The sequence below is a fragment of the Neomonachus schauinslandi genome, chromosome 16 (genome assembly GCF_002201575.2).
Source record: "Neomonachus schauinslandi chromosome 16, ASM220157v2, whole genome shotgun sequence".
In the NCBI taxonomy this organism is placed as follows: Eukaryota; Metazoa; Chordata; class Mammalia; order Carnivora; family Phocidae; genus Neomonachus; species Neomonachus schauinslandi.
Genome location: NC_058418.1, coordinates 15,128,799 through 15,147,279, shown reverse-complemented (window position 1 = coordinate 15,147,279; position 18,481 = coordinate 15,128,799). Strand labels below are relative to the sequence as shown.

The window sequence follows — 18,481 nt, the reverse complement described above, 5'->3', positions numbered from 1 at the left end:
ACTATACAGTATATATTCTTTCATGTTTGTCTTTGTTTACTCATCATTATGTTTGTGAGATTGATCTCTGCTGTTGCATGTACTTGTAGATTACTCATTTTCATTGCTATACAGTATTGTGTTGTGACAATATGTTTTAATTTGCATAGTAATTCTGATGAACATTTGGATTCTTTCCAGTTTGGGCATATTAAAAATAATGTTCCTGTATTACAGGTTCTTAAAAATACCATTTTCTTTTTGAAAAGTAGTGAACTCTTATTGTAAAAATTTTGAGAAAATATACATTTGAGAAAAATCTCTTTGCTCAGAATTTTATTAGCTTGTTACTATGATATAAACTCATTATTATGCCTGAAAAATCACTAAAATACTCCCTAGGTAGAACCTAAATGGCATTGGCTTTGAGGACTTTTGGGAGAATATAGAGAAGGGTATGAAGGAACAACAGGTTGAGTATTTGTAACATAGATGTGTGTAGTTATATAAACTGAAATAAAGATACTAAGTAGAACCTCTCACTACCTTGTGCAAACAGAGTTTACTCATGACTATGCAAAGTAGAAAATGAGCTGTAGTGGAGATACCTAAGTGAAAGTAGACAATAGGAAAGATAATCACTTGTAAAGAAATCACCATTTTTCATTTATATATTTGAGATAGCTTAGATGTGCTTTTGTTTCCCATCTGTATAGGAAGTAATAAAAAATATTTAATCAGTGTAATAAGGTATAACATTAGCAGCAAGGGAACATATGCAAAAAATGTTAACTAATTATGAGAATTTAATAATTAATAGTTACTATATGCCATGGGTTTGTTATTCAGTGATAAATGAATTGTTTCTGCCCTTGGGAAAGTTTAAGGTAAGAAAATAAAGAGAATAAAAAAATAGGAAAATTTATGAATATGTATGTAACAACAAAATTGAAAAAGTGTTAAGAAACAAGGAACAAATTACTTGGATAGAAAGTAAAGGATATAAATTAGATGAAGTCAGCATGGGTCTGATTTTTAACATGGTACCTAAAGGATGAAAGGAACCCAACTATGTAGAGAATGCAAGTTGGCAGTTCTGGGAGATTTAATAGCCAGTGAAAAGTGCTAAGAAATGGAAAGATTATTACATATTCTAGGAGCTGAAAGGAGGTTAGTGGGATAGGAATATAGGGAACAAAGGGGACAATGACTTGAGATGATATGGTAAACAAAAGCCATGTTATTCATGGTAAGATGTTTGTACATTATTCTGATTAAAAGGAGTAATCATTTAAAAATTTAAGTGAAGATTCTCAGACTTTGATCTGCACCCAAATACATGATTACTTTAGAGATTTTTAGCTCATTTACTTCAACTGAGCTTTATTTTCTATCGATTTTTTTTCTATTATAAAGTTTTTATTTGCTGGTTTACTTTTTCTAGAATAAGAAGATAGCATGTATTTATCTTGTTTTCTTTCAGATTTAGAATCCAGATATGACACTAAAAAGTTATTTCAAGAAAAGGATATTTATGAAATGAATTTATCTCAGTGGGAGATAATGAGAAGAATTAGAAGTTGTGGCCTTGAAGACTCCTTTGTCAGAAAAGATTATAAATATAAAAAGTTTGAGGGACAAGAAGGTCCTCAAGAGGGATATTTCAGGCAAGTGAAAAAAATGCCCAGTTACAGAAAACTCACATCTCTTACTCTGTATCAGAGAATTCATAATAGAGAGAAACCCTACGAATGTGGGGACTGTGGGAAGGCCTTTAGAGTGCGCCAACAACTTACTTTCCATCAGAGAATTCACACTGGTGAAAAACCCTATGAATGTAAAGAATGTGGAAAAGCCTTTAGACAGTGTGCCCACCTTAGTCGACATCAGAGAATTCATACTTCTGACAAACTCCTCGAATGTAAAAAATGTGGAAAGATCTTTACATGTGGTGCAGATCTTCGAGTACATCAGAGAACTCATATTGGTGAGAAGCCCTATGAATGTAAGGAATGTGGGAAGGCCTTTAGAGTGCGAGGACAACTTAATCTCCATCAAAGGATTCATACTGGTGAGAAACCCTATGAATGTAAGGAATGTGGGAAGACCTTTAGACAGTATGCACACCTTACACGACATCAGAGACTTAATATTGCTGAGAAGTGCTATGAATGTAAGGACTGTGGGCAGGCTTTTTTGTGTAGTACAGGCCTCAGAGTACATCACAAACTTCATACTGGTGAAAAACCCTATGAATGTAAGGAATGTGGAAAGGCCTTCAGAGTGAGACAACAACTCACTCTCCATCAGAGAATCCATACTGGTGAGAAACCCTATGATTGTAAAGAATGTGGGAAGACCTTTAGTCGTGGTTATCATCTGACCCTCCATCAGAGAATTCATACTGGTGAGAAACCTTATGAATGTAAGGAATGTCAAAAGTTCTTCCGTCGTTACTCAGAACTTATTTCACATCAGGGTATTCATATTGGAGAGAAACCCTATGATTGTAAGGAATGTGGGAAGACCTTTAGACTGTTCTCACAACTTACTCAACATCAGAGTATTCATTTTGGTGAGAAACCTTATAAATGTAAGGAATGTGAGAAGACTTTTAGACTGCTATCACAACTTACTCAACATCAGAGTATTCATACTGGTGAGAAACCCTATGACTGTAAGGAATGTGGAAAGGCCTTTAGACTTCATTCATCCCTTATTCAACATCAGAGAATTCATTCTGGTGAAAAACCGTACAAATGTAAGGAATGTAAAAAAGCATTTAGACAACATTCCCATCTTACCTACCATCAGCGAATTCATAATGTAACTAAATAATTATGGGAAAGCCTTCCACTGTGAATTTTGTGTTAAGGGGCATTAAAAGATAAATTCTAGGGGAAGTTTTTGAATATAGGAATCCCTTTTGCTTCATGCTTACAACTAAGCTAAATAAGAGGTTTTATTTAAAGGAAAGGATATATTAATTTCATGAATTTATAGACACCTTTCCTCAGCATTAAAAACCATGTTAAACTTCAGGAAACTTGTTCTAGAAAGAAACTCTTAAAGGAGTAAATATAGAAGAGCTTTTGATCTTACTTATTATATCACCTCTATCTTCCCATCTTCTTCCCATCTGTATAATATACATACGGAGGTTGCTAGGACACTACTCATTCCAAAAATGATAATTGAAAGTCATTTAGCCTGCATTTCCTATTGAACTGTATTTTAGGGCAACTAGAAGTTGATGAGTTAAAGTTCTTTTGTTAGAGTTTTGCAGCATACAATGAAATAATGGATCTAGGCACAATTCTCAGTAAAGGTTAAGACCAGTGTAGGTACCCACTGATCGATTTTAATCTCACGAAAAATAGGAAAAAACACCTTGTGCCCCCTAATGTGTTATAATAAGGCTTATGCATCTTGCCCAAAAATATTGAACCTGAATCTAAGCATCAAGATCTAACTTCCACTTTAGAGAAAATTTAGGGAACAGAAGAACATGACAGAAGAAGCAGTTAAACTAATCTAAAATGTGGGTAATTCTACAAGAGGAATAACCTGGGTTCTCAAACAATAAAATGGCACTGAAAAAGGGGAGGCGGAACTCTCAGATATTAAGAGAGTCTGAAGAAATGTATACCAATCAAATGCAATGAATTAGATTCGCAAGTTGAACAAACATGTAAAAAGGACATTTTTATGACAATTAGGGAAATGGGAGTATTGACAGTATTAGATAATATTTAAAAATTATGTTTTTGTTAGGTGTGATAATAGCATCGTGGTTATGTAAAAAGGTAAGTTTATACGCAAGATGATAGTGATGTCTGGAACTTTTTAAAAATGCTCATGCAAAAGGAAAATAAGGATGGATACAAAGTAATGGTAAGATGAGTCTTGGGTACATGGTTTTTGTTTATTTTGTTTTTGCTATATTTTCTACTTTTATGTATTTCAATTTTCCCGTAATATTATTTTAAAGATAAAATTAGCTATGGAATTATAACCCAATTGAAGTAAATGATTTTTTTAAAATGACTACATATCAGAATTTGTGGATGTTGTCAAAGCTCTGCACATTGGGATATTAAATATGTTATACCATATTTGGGAAATAAAAATCGAGGGTCCAGATTTTATCTAGTTCACCTATTGCTACCTCTGTTATCATGCCTGTCCCACAGTACTTCATATGTTTAAAGAATGAGTTTAAAAAGCAATTACTACAACCAAATATGGAAATTAATGGAATAGACCTTCATTGTCTAATAAGATAGTTGCCAGCAGTATGTTGAGCACTCAAAATTGAGCACTTGAATTGTGGCTAGTTCGAATTAAAATGGTGGTAAGTGTAAAATACACATGAGGTTTTGAAGATTTAGTTTTTTTAAAAGAATGTAATATAATCTGTTTCTCCCAACATTTCTCTGCTGTGATATTCAGTGGGTTGCATTATTACATAATACAGAACCCAATTTAAGTGTCTTTCTGCTCCCAAGTAGCATGTTTGAATACTGAGGTCTTGGTTCTACCCTGAGTCATGCTTCCCGCCCCTCTCATGAAACACAGGTAACCTGTGTTTGCAGCTGAGTAGTTTTCTCAGACTGTTTTTAGCTCGTAGATGTTTTGGGATTCCCAAGGCCCTTTCACCCTGTACTGCGTCTGTCCCATTAAGTTCAAGCTTGCAGTGCTGCAAATAGTACACTTGTCTTAAAAACTGTATTTTCAACGAATTTTATTAGGGTTCACTCAGACAAAAGATCAACAGGCTTTTTTCTCTGTATTGGGCTCCCTATGAGGCTGCTGTGGAAAAATGACTGAAATTCTTAGAAGCCCTGTTGTATCACAGAAAGGATAATAACGTTCATCCTTATTCTGAGACTACATTTGCAGGACAGTACCATATATTTGATTTTTTTTTTTCCCTCTCAGGCCCAATCATAACTTTGAAAACACTTTGCTATCTGGAAACACTGCCATGGAACCCTTTATATATCCTTGAAATTCTACTTGAAATATGCACCAGTTGATATAATGAGTAAAATGTGATTTTTCTCTTTTCCTCTGTTACGATGGATTATCTTCATGAATTTCCAAATATTGACCAAGCCTTACATCACTGGAATAAACTCCATTTGTTTGTAGTGCATACTTCACATATATGTAGTGCATAAATATATTGCTGGATTTGCTGTGACTGCTATGATGTGCTAATATTTTGTTGAGGTTTTTTTTTTTTTTTTTTTTTGAGGATTTTTGCATCAGTGTTCATGAGGATTACTGGCCTGTAGTTTTCTTTTATTCAGCTGTCTTTGCCTCATTTTGCTAACATGGTGATGGAGGCCTCGTAAAATGGGTTTTGAAGTATTGCCTCCTTCCAGTTTCTGGAAGAGGTAGTGTAGAATCACTATTATTTAAATGTTTGGTAGAATTTTCCAGTGAAACCATTTGGGCCTTGAAATGGACTGAATGTGTCCCCTCAAAATTCATGTGTTGACATCCTAACCCCTAATGTGATGACAGGAAGTGGAGCCTTTTGGAGGTAATTAAGTGATGATGATGGATCCCTCCTGATTGAGATTAGTCCCCTTATCAAAAGGATCCCAGAGAGCTCTCAAACTTTTCTGTCATATGAGGACACAAGAAAATGGCAGTCTTTATTTTGGAAGAGGGTTCTTGCCAGAAACTGACCATGCTGGCACACTGATGTCAGACTTGCAGCCTCAAAGAGTGTGAGAAATTTGTTTATAAACCACCCAGTCTATTGTACTGTATTATAGCAGCCCAAAATGAGTAAGACAAAAATTGGTACCAGAAGTGGGGTGTTAATGTAACAAATACCTAAAAATGTGGAAGTGGCTTTGGAATTGAATAATAGGTAAGGGCTGGGAGAGTTTTTAGATGCATGCAAAAAATAAGGACATTAATGGTGATTTTGATGATGCTCAGAAAAGAAAGAGCTGAAAGAAAACTTCAATCTTAGAGAATACATTATTGACAGAATGTTGGTAGAAATATGGATGGTAAAGGCAGTACTGATGAGGTCTCGGATGGAAGTGAGGAACATGTTATTGGAAACTGGAGGAAAGGCAGTTCTTTTTATAAAGTGAAAAGAACTTGGTGAAATTATGTTCCGTGTAATGTTTTGTGGGAAGTAGAACTTGTGAGTAATGAAATTGAAGGTGTGGCTTGGCTCCTTCTGGCTGATTATATTAAAATGTAAGAAGAGAGAAATGACTTAACAATGGAATTTTTGAAACAGGTATTTGGAAAATTTTTAGCTGAATAGTTAATTGGTGTTAAAATGCTATTAAAGTGAGTGCATTGATGGGGCGCCTGGGTGGCTCAGGCGTTAAGTGTCTGCCTTCGGCTCAGGTCATGATCCCAGGGTCCTGGGATCGAGCTCCGCGGGAGGCCTGCTTCTCCCTCTCCCAATCCCCCTGCTTGTGTTCCCTCTCTCGCTGTGTCTCTCTCTGTCAAATAAATAAAATCTTAAAAAAAAAAAAATAAAGTGAGGGCATTGATTGGGAAAGAATGGGATCCTGTAAGATGGCATGGGGACAAGTGGGAAGGCTCTGATGTAGCTGGGCCATTGAGCTCCTAAATTCTGAGTCTTCCTTACCAGTGGAAGCAGCCTCATCAGCAGAAGTGGCCTTTCCACTCCTCGTGGCAGTGGCATCCCCACCCACAGTGGCATCAGCCTTTATATTCCCATCTTATGGAATTAACTATGCATTGCCTAAAGAAACTGTAATGACCTCCGTTGAGGCAGTGGCCATGCAAGGCAATAGAAGCCCCCACAACCACCCCCTTTTGTTTGCAGACCTATCACTAGACTCAAGTCCTAGCAGGCTCCTAAAAGTGCAGTGCAGAGTGTGACCCATGAGGAAGGGGTGCTACAGTCGAAAAGAACTACTTGAGTTTTCTAACTTATACAGACAAATCCGGGGAACAAGTGTGGAAATGGATACAGTGTTTGGCATTATAGTGGAAGGAAGATGATTGGAAATTTGGGCAGTGAAATCTGGGGAAGAGATAGGTGGATAGACCTCTCTGAATCAGGGCAAAAAAATTGAAGATACCCGTGTCCCATATAAATGGGAGACCTCAGCAAAGGATTTTAATAATCAAGTAGATGGAATGGCCTGTTCTGTGGCTAACGACTTTTTTTCCCCAGCCACCCCTATCATTGTCCAATGGGCTTGTGAACAAAATGGTCATTTTGGCAGGGATGAAGATTATGCCTGTGATCAGCAGCATGGACTTCCACTCACCAAGGCTGACCTGGCTATGGCCATTGCTGAGTGCTCAATCTGCCAGCAACAGAAACAAACACTGAACTCCCCAGTATAGCACCATTCCCTGGAGTGTTGAGCCAGCTACCTGGAAGCAGGTTGGTTACATTAGACCATCATGGAAGAGGCAGCATCTTAATCTTACTAGAATAGAAACTCTGGATGTGGATTTACTTTCCCTACATGCAAAGCTGATAAAACTACCATCCATGGACTTACAGAATGCCATATCCACTGTCATGGTGTTCCTCACAGCATTACTTCTGATCAGGGAACTGACTTCACAGCAAAGTAAGTGCAATAGTGGGTCCATGCTGATGAAATTCACTGGTCATATGTTTCCCATCATTCTGAAGCAGTTGGCCTGGTAAAATGATGGAATGACACTTTGAAGACTCACTTATAGCACCAGCTGGGTATCAAAACGTTGCAGGCTGAGGCAGCATTCTCTGGAAGTCTGTATATGCCCTGAATCAGCATCTGATATATGGTTGTTTCTCTAATATCCAAGATTCAGGGATATGGGGGTCAAGGAGTGGTGTGAGATAATAGAAAATACATATATTGGTCTTTGCTCCTGGTTCCTGGCACAGAGCTTCTAAAACTTGTAATTTCCCAAGTAATAACACTAGGAGCATCTCTTGTTCTAATACTTGGTCTTGGACCTGGTTGCTGCCACAGGGCTCTTGAAACGTTTGTGATTTCCTGGGTGATAGAAGTGTCTTTTGTTCTAATGAGGCAACTCTGGGTGGGCTACTGGATGGCTTCCAGTTGAGGACTGGCCCCTGAAAAGACCAAACCATGATTAGATGCTTGGAATTTTCAGCCCAGCCCCTTTCCCTTCTCTTGCGAAGTGGGGAGGGCTGGAAATGGGGTTAATGATCCATTGTGCCTAAATGATGAAGGCTCCATAAAAATCCCCAAACTATAGGGTTCAGAGGGCTTCTAGGTTGCAAACATATCCCCACCAAAAGTGTGATGCACCCTAATTCCATGGGAACGGAAGTTCTTGTGCTTGGGGTACTCTAAGACTTTACCCTATGTATCTCTTCATCTGGCTTTTCATCTGTATCCTTTATCATACCCTTTAATAAACTGGTAAATGTGTTTCCCTGAGTTCCATGAGTTACTCTAGCAAATTAATTGAAATGGAGGAGAAGGTCATAGGAACATTCAATGTGTAGCCAAATCGGACAGAAGTTGTGGGTAACTTGGACACCTACTACTTGCAGTTGGCATCTAAAGAGGGGAGCAGTATTATGGGACTGAACCTTTAGCCTGTGGTATGATACTGTCTCCAGGCAGATAGTGTTAGAATTGCGTTAAATTGTAATACATCCAGGTGGTGTGGAGAATTACTTGGGGAAAAGGCCCACACATTTGGTGATCAGAAGTGTCAAAAGTGAGTGTTCTGTATGAGTAGTAAAGAGACAAAAAGGGAAGAAACACATAGTAGGGGAAAACTGTGGGTTTTCCTTTACAGGTGGAAATGGGAATAATACCACTCACTATTACCCCTGTTGACCCACTAGCAAAATTTTTGCTTCCTGTTCCCATGACTTGATGCCCTGCTGGCCTGGAGGTCTTAGATCCAGAAGGCGGACTGTTTCCATCAGGAGGCACAACAATAATTCCAGTGAACTGGAAGTTAATACTGCCACCCAGCCACTTTGGCTTCCTCATACCTCTGATTCAACAGGCACAGAATAGAGTTACAGTGTTAGCTGGGGCCATTAATCCTGACTATTAAGGAGAAATTGGGCTACTCCTCCACAGTGGAGGTAAGGAAGAGTATGTGTGGAATACAGAAGATCCCTTAGGGTGTCTATTAGTATTACTATGGCCTTGTGATTAAGATCAGTGGCAAACAACAACCCTTTCCAGTCAGGACTACTGATGACCCAGACCCTTGAAGCATGAAGTTTATGTCACTCCACCAGGTAAAGAACCATGATCATGTGACCAGTTATAGAAATGAGGAATGTAATGTCGTGAGTATTCCTCATTTTGTTATGAACATGTGATTGCTTAGCCTTGTATTCTTCCCTTTCTTATTCCCTTATCATGTAGCTTTACATCATAGTATTCAAGCGTTGACTTTGTATCATATATTATTATTAATTTGCCGATAGATTTCTGTTTGGTATGTAATTTTATATCATCCTGCCTTGTCAAGGGGAGTAATTAACTGAGGCTTGAAAACTTCAATTTTTTATATTCTATTATTTATTGGACAATTTCTTCCCTCATCATTGTTTCCAGTTGCCTGCTTCTGAAATACCTATATATGTGTATTATGTATAATACATATTTATAAATATATACTTATTATATGTAGATCTAGTATGTACAGAGACAGGAAAATGGCATAGAATACCATGCTATTATAATTATTGTTGCCTTTTTTTTTTAGATTTTATTTATTTGACAGAGACAGCGAGAGAGGGAACACAAGCAGGGGGAGTGGGAGAGGGAGAAGCAGGCTTCCCGCCGAGCAGGGAGCCCGATGCGGGGCTCGATCCCAGGACCCTGGGATCATGACCTGAGCTGAAGGCAGACGCTTAACCGACTGAGCCACCCAGGCGTCCCTATTGTTGCTGTTTTAATGTCCTTTATTTTATTATTTTTTCAAGATTTTATTTATTTATTTGAGACAGAGAGGGAGAGAGAGCACATGAGTGGTGGGGAGGGGCAGAGGGGGAAGGAGAAGCAGACTCCCTGCTGAGCAAGGAACCCGCCCTGGGGCTCAATCCCAGGACCCTGAGATCATGACCTGAGCTGAAGGCAGATGCTTAACCAACTGAGCTACCCAGGTGCTGCAAGTTTAGCTTTTCTAATAGGCATGTAGTAGTTTCTCACCATGGTCTTAATTTTGCTTTTTTAATAATGGCTGGTGATACTGAGTATTATTTCATGTACTTATTTGTCATCCACGAATCCTCTGCTGAAGTATCTCTTCATGCCTTTTGCCCATTTGCTAAATATATTTTTTTGTTGTTTTTTTTTACTGTTGAGTTTAGGGTGATTTATGTATTCTAGATATGAGTCATTTGTTGAATTATCTGGATTTGTTGGATTTCTGGTTGGTATGCAACCCATATCCCAGTCTATAGCTTTTCATTCATTTAACGGTGTCTTAACAGAGCAAACATTTTAAATATTGATGATATCCAATATATTCATTTTTTCTTTTTCATCATGTTTTTGGTGTCATGTGTGATGTCATGCCACTACCAAAAATTAGGTCAAAAATATCTTCTCATGTTATCTTCTAAAAATTTTATACTTTTACAGTTTACATTTAAATCTACTATTCTTAGGAGTTAAATTTTGGACATGATGTGATTCAGGTAGAGATTATTTTGCCTATATATATCCAGTTACTCCACCATTTGTTGAAAAGACTATCCATCTTCCATTGTATTGCTTTTGCATTTTTGTCAAAAACCTGTCAGCCAAACTTGTGTGGGGCTATTTCTTTATTCTCTGTTCTGTTCCATTGACTTATATATCCAGTCCTTGCCACTATCATACAGTTCATTTTTAGCTATGTAGTTAACCTTAAAATTGGGTAGAGGCATTCCTCTCCAAATAAATTTTAGAGTGTTTTATAAAAAGTCTTGCTGATATTTTGATAGGAATTGTGTTTAATTCTGTGTATTAGTTTGGGAAGAACTGACGTTTGTACTATGTTGAACTTCCAATCTATGAACAAGGAGTATCTCTCCCTTTATTTAGATCTTTGATTCCTTTCATTAGTGTCATGTATTTTCCTGCACACAAGTGCCGTACCTGTTTTGATTTGCACCTAAGTATTTCATTCTCGAAGCAGTTGTATATGATATTGTATTTTTAATTTGTTTCCATGTGTTCATTGCTAGTAAATCAAAATACAGTAGATTTTTGTGTGTTGATCCAGTATCTTGTGACCCTGCTAAAACCACTTGTTTCTAGGTGTTCATATGTTACTTGGGATTTTTCTGTATAAACCATCATGTTATCTGCAAAAGGGAACAGTTTTAGGTACTCCTTTCTGAGCTGTATGTATTTTAATCCCTATTCTACCTTATTGTCCTGACTAGAATTTCCAATATTATGCTAAGTAGCAGTGGTAAGACTGGATATCCTTGCCTTATTCCCAGTCTTAAAGTATTCACTCATTCATCATTAAGTATGATATTAACTGTAGACTTGTAAATACTCTTTACCAAGTTGAGGAAGTTCCCCATTTATTCCTATTTCTCAGAGTTGGTTTTTTTTTTATTATGAATGAGTTATGAAGTTTGCCAAATATGTTTTCAACATCAAGTGATACAATCAAGTAATTTTCTTTTTTAGTCGGTTAATATCACATTGATTTTCAACAGTTTTGCATGCATAGAATAAACCTGCTTGGCATGGTGAATATAATTCTTTATATGCTGCAATTAATTCTACCTGTTAGTATTTTGCTAGGGAGTTTTACAACCATATTCATGAGGCTTACTGATCTGTAGTTTTATTTTTTTGATTGTCCAGTTTTGGTATCAAGTTAATGCTGGCTTCATAGAATGAACACTGGCTTTTGTTAACATTACTACTCTGGTTCATAAGTGACTCTACTGTTTCTAGAAGAGATTGTGTATAATTGGAGTTAATTCTTCTTTAAATGTCTGGTAGTTCAACTGCTGATCACATGGAAATCTAAGAGTTTGTAGAATTCTTCAGTGAAACCATCTGAGCCTGGAGATTTCATTTTTGGAAGATTTTAAATTATAAATTCAATTCTTAATAGGGCTCTTCAAATTATCTATTTCATAATGAGTAGTGGTAGTTTGTTTTTTCATTAAATTGGTCCACTTAATCAGATTCATTTGTGTAGAGTTGTTTTTCTTATATTTATGTCTTTGAGTCTGCAGGATGCCTAGGTGCTATCCCTTGTTTCATTCCTTTATTAGTAATTTGTGTCTCCTTTTTTGGTCAATCTTGCTAAAAATTAGTTCATTTTATTGATCTTTTCAAAAAATCAGCTTTTTGTTTCATTGATTTCCATTGTTTTTGTCCAGTTTCATTGGTTTTTGCTCCTATCTATATCATTTGATTTCTTCTGCTTGCTCTAGTTTTATTTTGCTCTTATTTTTCTAGTTTCTTAGATGGGTTCTTAGATTATTGAAACTTCTCTTTTTTTTTTTTTTTTAAGATTTATTTATTTGACAGAGAGAGACACAGCGAGAGAGGGAACACAAGCAGGGGGATTGGGAGAGGGAGAAGCAGGCCTCCCGCTGAGCAGGGAGCCTGATGCGGGGCTCGATCCCAGGACCCTGGGATCATGACCTGAGCCGAAGGCAGACACTTAACGACTGAGCCACCCAGGCGCCCCGAAACTTCTCTTTTTTAATGCCAGCATTTAGTGTTATATATTTCCCTGTCAGCACTGCTTTAGCTGAATTCCACAAATTTTGATATGTTGTATTTTCATCAGTTCAATATGTGTTTTTTTTTTAATTTCCCTTGAGACTTCCTTTTAAAACCCATTGATTACTTAGAAACAGGTATAGTGCCCAAATACGTTGAGATATTCCTGTTTGTTACTTTTCTGCTGTTGATTTCTAGTTTGATTCCATTGCAGTCACAGAGCACATTCTGTATTATTCCAATTCTTTTAAGGTTTGTTAATTGGTATATCTTGGCATATGGTCCACAAGCACATGAAAAGAATGTGTATATTCTGTTCTTGGTGGAGTGTTCCATAAAAATTGATTATATCCTGTTAATGGTGTTCAGTTTTTCTATATCCTTGCTGATTTTGTCTTGTCCTTTCTGTTCCTACTAAATATTTTTGCTCAGAAGTATAAATTCCCTAAATTAATTAATGTACTTATTAATTAATTTATTTTTTAGAGGTGAGAGAGGGGCAGAGGGAGAGAGAGAATCTTAAGCAGGCTCCATGCCCAATGTGGAGCCTAACACAGGGCTGGATCTCACAACCCTGAGATCATGACCTCAGCCAAAATCAAGAGTCAGATATTTAACTGACTGAGCCACTCAGGCAGCCCAAGGGTAAGATGATAGACACTGTTAAAGGTATGTCCGTGTTCCTTATAATCATAACATTTCTTTTTTTTTTTTTAAAGATTTTATTTATTTATTTGACAGATAGAGAGCACAAGTAGGCAGAGAGGCAGGCAGAGGGAGAGGGAGAAGCAGACTCCCCGCTGAGCGGGGAGCCCGACGCAGGGCTTGATCCCAGGACTTCAGGATCATGACCTGAGCCGAAGGCAGCCGCTTAACCGACTGAGCCACCCAGGCGCCCCTATAATCATAACATTTCTCACTGGAATGAATCTTTTCATGTTGAGCAAAATCTGAGCCACAACTAAAAGTTTCCCCACATTCCTTATATTCAGAAGATTTACTGCTATTGTGAATTCTTTAATTCAGAGTAGTAAATGGATGTTTTCTACGTGTTGACATTTTTTCTATAGATAATTTTCATTTGACAAAAGATCTTCCTTCAGTTCCCTGTTGACCCTCAAACTCACTTTTGCTCTGCTATTCATTTCTCAAAATAGACCTTTAAGACCAAGAGTTCTACTTTTTTCTCTTATCTCCCATTAGAATAAACTGATTTCATAAGTGTTCCTTTATGGAGGTAACTTTTTGGTCTTATGCCTGGAGAATAAGCCTGAAAGAAAACAAAAAAGCAAATAAAGATTATTTTCCAGTAGCCAGCAAAATGTACAATTTCTATCTTAAAAATAGGAAACAAAATGAAAACAATTCTTAGCAGAAGTAAATGACTTAAGGAACTTTACAATATAGCTAGGTAGCTTGAAATCAGAACAATATGAGCTTGGAGAACTATAAGAGATTATGCAAGATTGTGGTGATCTGAAATTTAGGTGTGGATCAGAATCATCTGGGGAACTTCTTACCAATCCTGCTATTTAGGTACCACCCAGACCAAGTGAGTCAAATCTACAGGAGTTATTGGGCATCTAAACTTGTAAAAACCTCACTAGATGACTCTGATATGAATCAAAGTTTAGGAATCCCCCTTTAACAATTTTAATAAAAGTTTACTCTTAGAATAAAATCCAAACATGTTTCCATAGAACATAATATGGCTTTTGCTTACCTAAAGACCTTTTTTGAAGGAACTGTCCTCATTACTGTCTTAAGATGCTTGCTTCTGTTCAGATGCTAAATATGCCCATAGTCTTTCCCATTTCATACAGCTTTTTAGAGGCTATAACATCTCCTAAGAATCCTGTCTTGGGTTCAGAAAAAGGCTGACTTCTCTTCCTTTCATCTTAGGTTAAACATTTCTTTTTTTTTTTTTTAATTTTTTTTTTTAAATATTTATTTGCGAGAGAGACAATGAGAGACAGAGAGCATGAGAGGGAGGAGGGTCAGAGGGAGAAGCAGACTCCCTGCTGAGCAGGGAGCCTGATGTGGGACTCGATCCCCGGACTCCAGGATCATGACCTGAGCCGAAGGCAGTTGCTTAACCAACTGAGCCACCCAGGTGCCCAGGTTAAACATTTCTTACAAAGAAATACTTGCCCTTCTGGCTGTAAGTAGGCCCGTGTTCTTTATTCTCATTAATAGCATCATATTTCTTTCCTTCACTTCATAGTTTTCAAATGCATATTCATTAGTTTGGGCTCTTTCCATAATTTGGCTACTGTTGATAATGCCAAAAACCAAAGAATCCAGTTAAAAAATGGGTAGAAGACAAGAACAGACATTTTTCCAAAGAAGACATACAGATGGCTAACAGACACATGAAAAGATGCTCATCACTCATCATCAGGGAAATAAAGATCAAAACTACAATGAGATATCACCTCACAGGTTCACTCTTTATTGGTGAATTTAAAACATATGAATGAGGGCGCCTGGGTGGCTCAGTTGGTTAAGCAACTGCCTTTGGCTCAGGTCATGATCCTGGAGTCCCTGGATCGAGTCCCGCATCAGGCTCCCTGCTCAGCAGGGAGTCTGCTTCTCCCTCTGACCCTAACCCCTCTCATGTGCTCTCTTTCATTCTCTCTCTCTCTCAAATAAATAAAATCTTTAAAAAAAATTAAAAATAAATAAAACATATGAATGAGAATTTAAAGCACAGGAAGAGTAAAAACAAGTGGCCCAAATGGTCAGTTAATGAAATCAACCAAGATCTCTAAGACAAAGGAGCCTTGGGGAGAGGGGCGGCTAGCTGTTTATCATGTCCAAGATAGGTCTTAGAAGTGGATGTCTTGGCAATCAAAGCTTAAGTCAGGCCCTTGAATTACAAAAAAGAAAAACCAATTATCAGGGCTTACACTACATAAACTATGAACAACATGATATTGATAAAGACTTCACAGAAAAGAAGAGATGGGATTAAAGAAAAGTGATAGGATTACAGAATACTTAATTTAGGGTAGCCTCAGGATCATAGCAAATAAACTTGATAAACAGTAGAAAGATATCCTACTGACTCATAAAAACTCATACTGACAGCTTCCTCTATTGACAGGCAGCAGTAGTAATTGAAAGCTAAATCTGGAGCCAAGCTGTGTAAGTTCAAATCCTGCCTCTGCCATGTATTGACTAAAAGACTAGGTAAACTACTTAAATTCTCTGGGGCTTAGTTATACATTTGTCCAAACCCATAGAATATACAGCATCAAGAGTGAATTGTAATGTAAACTATAAAATATACTTTAGGTGATTATGACATACCAATGTAGGTTCAATTATAAACAAATGTACCATTCTGATGGGGGACATTGATTATGGGAATCTATTCATGTGTGGAGACAGAGAATATAAGGGAAATTCTATACCTTCCTTAATTTTGCTGTGAACCTAAATTTAAAAAAATACGGTCTTAGTTAAAAAATTAAAATAAACCACAAAAACCACCTTCATCTTGCATGCTATAAAAGAAAAAGACAGCTGAATTTCGTTTCAGGGCCATAATTTGCCCAACTCTGACATATATTCTTATTCTTAAATATCTTTATCTTTTCACTGTCTTTATTTTTTTTTTAAGATTTTTATTTATTTGAGAGAGAAAGAGTGAGAGAGGGGAGGGTCACAGGGAGAAGTAAACTCCCTGCTGAGCAGGGAGCCTGATGTGGGGCTCGATTCTGGATCTCAGGACTCTGGGATCATGACCCGAGCCAAAGGCAGATGCTTAACCAACTGAGCCACCCAGGCACCCCTCACTGTGTCTTTAGATCTAAAGTGAGTCTCTTAAAGACATGTTTGGTTCATGGGTCATTGTGCCAATCTCCAACTTTTAATTGGTGATTTTAATCAACTTACATTTAATGTAATTACTGATAATAAAGAACTTATTTTTGCCATTTCTCTTTTCTATAATCTTAAATTTTTTGTCTCCTATATATAATTTCTTTTATGTCATAACTTTTTGTTCCTCCATTATTGCCTTCCTTGTGATTGTTTCTAGGGTAGCATTTTGATTCCCTTCTCATTTGTTTTTCTATTTTTAGTTTTTCTCTTTATTAGTTCCCCTGGGGATTAATATTACATCTTATAACAATGAAGTTTGAGTACTGACTTAGTTTCAATAGTGCACGAAACTGTTTCTTACAGATGCATTCCCATTTTGTCATTATTGTCACGTTAACATCTTTATACATTGTGCCCATCAACAAAGATTTATAATTATTGTCTTATGCATCTGGCCTTACCATATATGAAAAAAAAGAGTAGTTCTAAGCCAAAATACAATAATATTGGCTTTTATATTTACATATGTATTTACCTTTTCCAATGTTCTTTCCTTCTTCATATGGATTCAAATTACTATCTAGAGTGCTTTCATTTCAGCATGAAGGACTCCCTTTAGCATTTCTTGTACAGCAGGTCTACCTGTAATGAGTTCCCTGTTTGTTTGTTTTTTTCTGTAAATGCCTTAATTTCTCCATTTTTGAAGGATAATTTCCCCAGATATAAAGTTGTAGGCTGATAGGTTTTTTCTCCCTTTAATTGTGGACTTAAAATATGTTATTACACTGCCTGTGGCCTCCATGATTTCTGAAGAGAAATTTGTTGTTAATATTATTGAGGATCTTTTGTACCTGAGAGGTTTCTTTCTTGTTGCTGTCAGTGTTCTCTCTGTGTGTTATAGTGTGCATCTCTTTGAGTTTATCCATCCTGAAGTCTGTTGAGCTTCTTGAATGTGTAAATTCATGTCTTGTATCAGATTTGAGAAATTTTGGGCCACTGTTTCTTCAGATATTCTTTCTGCACCTTTCTCCTTTCTTTCTGGGACTCCCATTATGTACTTACTAGTACTTTTGATGGTGTCCCACATTTCTCAGTCTCTGTTCATTTTTCTTCATTCTTTTCTCTTTCTGAGCTCTTCAGACTGGATAATCTTAATTAATTGGGTATATATCCAAAGGAAATGAAATCATTATCTCAGAGATATATCTGCACACCCATGTTCGTTGCAGCATTATTCACAATAGCCAAGAGAAGGTAACCAACTTGTTTGTCTACCAATAAGTGGATAAAGAAAATGTTACATATACAAGTATATAACATGTATATGTTTATCATATGTATATATAACACATTTCCTGTATATATAGATATAGATGCACATACCCTCATAGTGGAATGTTACTCAGCCATAAAAAGGAAGGAAATCACCGTTTGAGACAACATGAATGATCTTTGAGGGCATTATTCTAAGTGAAATAAGTTAGATAAAGACAAATACTGTATCATCTCACTTATTTGTGGAGTCTTAAAAAACAACTCATTGAAACAAAGAGTAGGTTAGTGTTTGCCAGGGCCTAGGGCATTGGGAGAATGGGGAAGTGTTGTTAAAGGGTACAAACTTCCAGTTAGGGGGTGCCTGGGTGGCTCAGTCGTTAAGCGTCTGCCTTCGGCTCAGGTCATGATCCCAGGGTCCTGGGATCGAGCCCCACATCAGGCTCCCTGCTCCGCGGGAAGCCTGCTTCTCCCTTTTCCACTCCCCCTGCTTGTGTTCCCTCTCTCACTGTGTCTTTCTCTGTCAAATAAATAAATTCTTAAAAAAACAAAAAACAAAAAAACTTCCAGTTAGAAGATGAATATGCTCTGGATATCTTATATCCAGCTTGGTGACTATAGTTAACCATACTGTATTGTATACCTGAAAGTTGTTAAAGTAAATCTTAAATGTTCTCTCACACATGCACACACGTAAAGCACTG

General features: G+C 37.1%; 1 protein-coding gene across 1 annotated transcript in view; it reads left to right on the top strand.

Annotated features, from left to right (window-relative positions):
• Nucleotides 1–18,481, top strand: part of LOC110590109 (zinc finger protein 14 homolog) — a 525,303-nt gene that overhangs the window by 409,962 nt on the left and 96,860 nt on the right. The window contains exon 11 of the mRNA XM_044922190.1: nucleotides 1,716–2,805. Coding sequence (XP_044778125.1) covers nucleotides 1,716–2,805 — 1,090 coding nt within the window. The remainder of the gene's footprint in view (nucleotides 1–1,715; nucleotides 2,806–18,481) is intronic.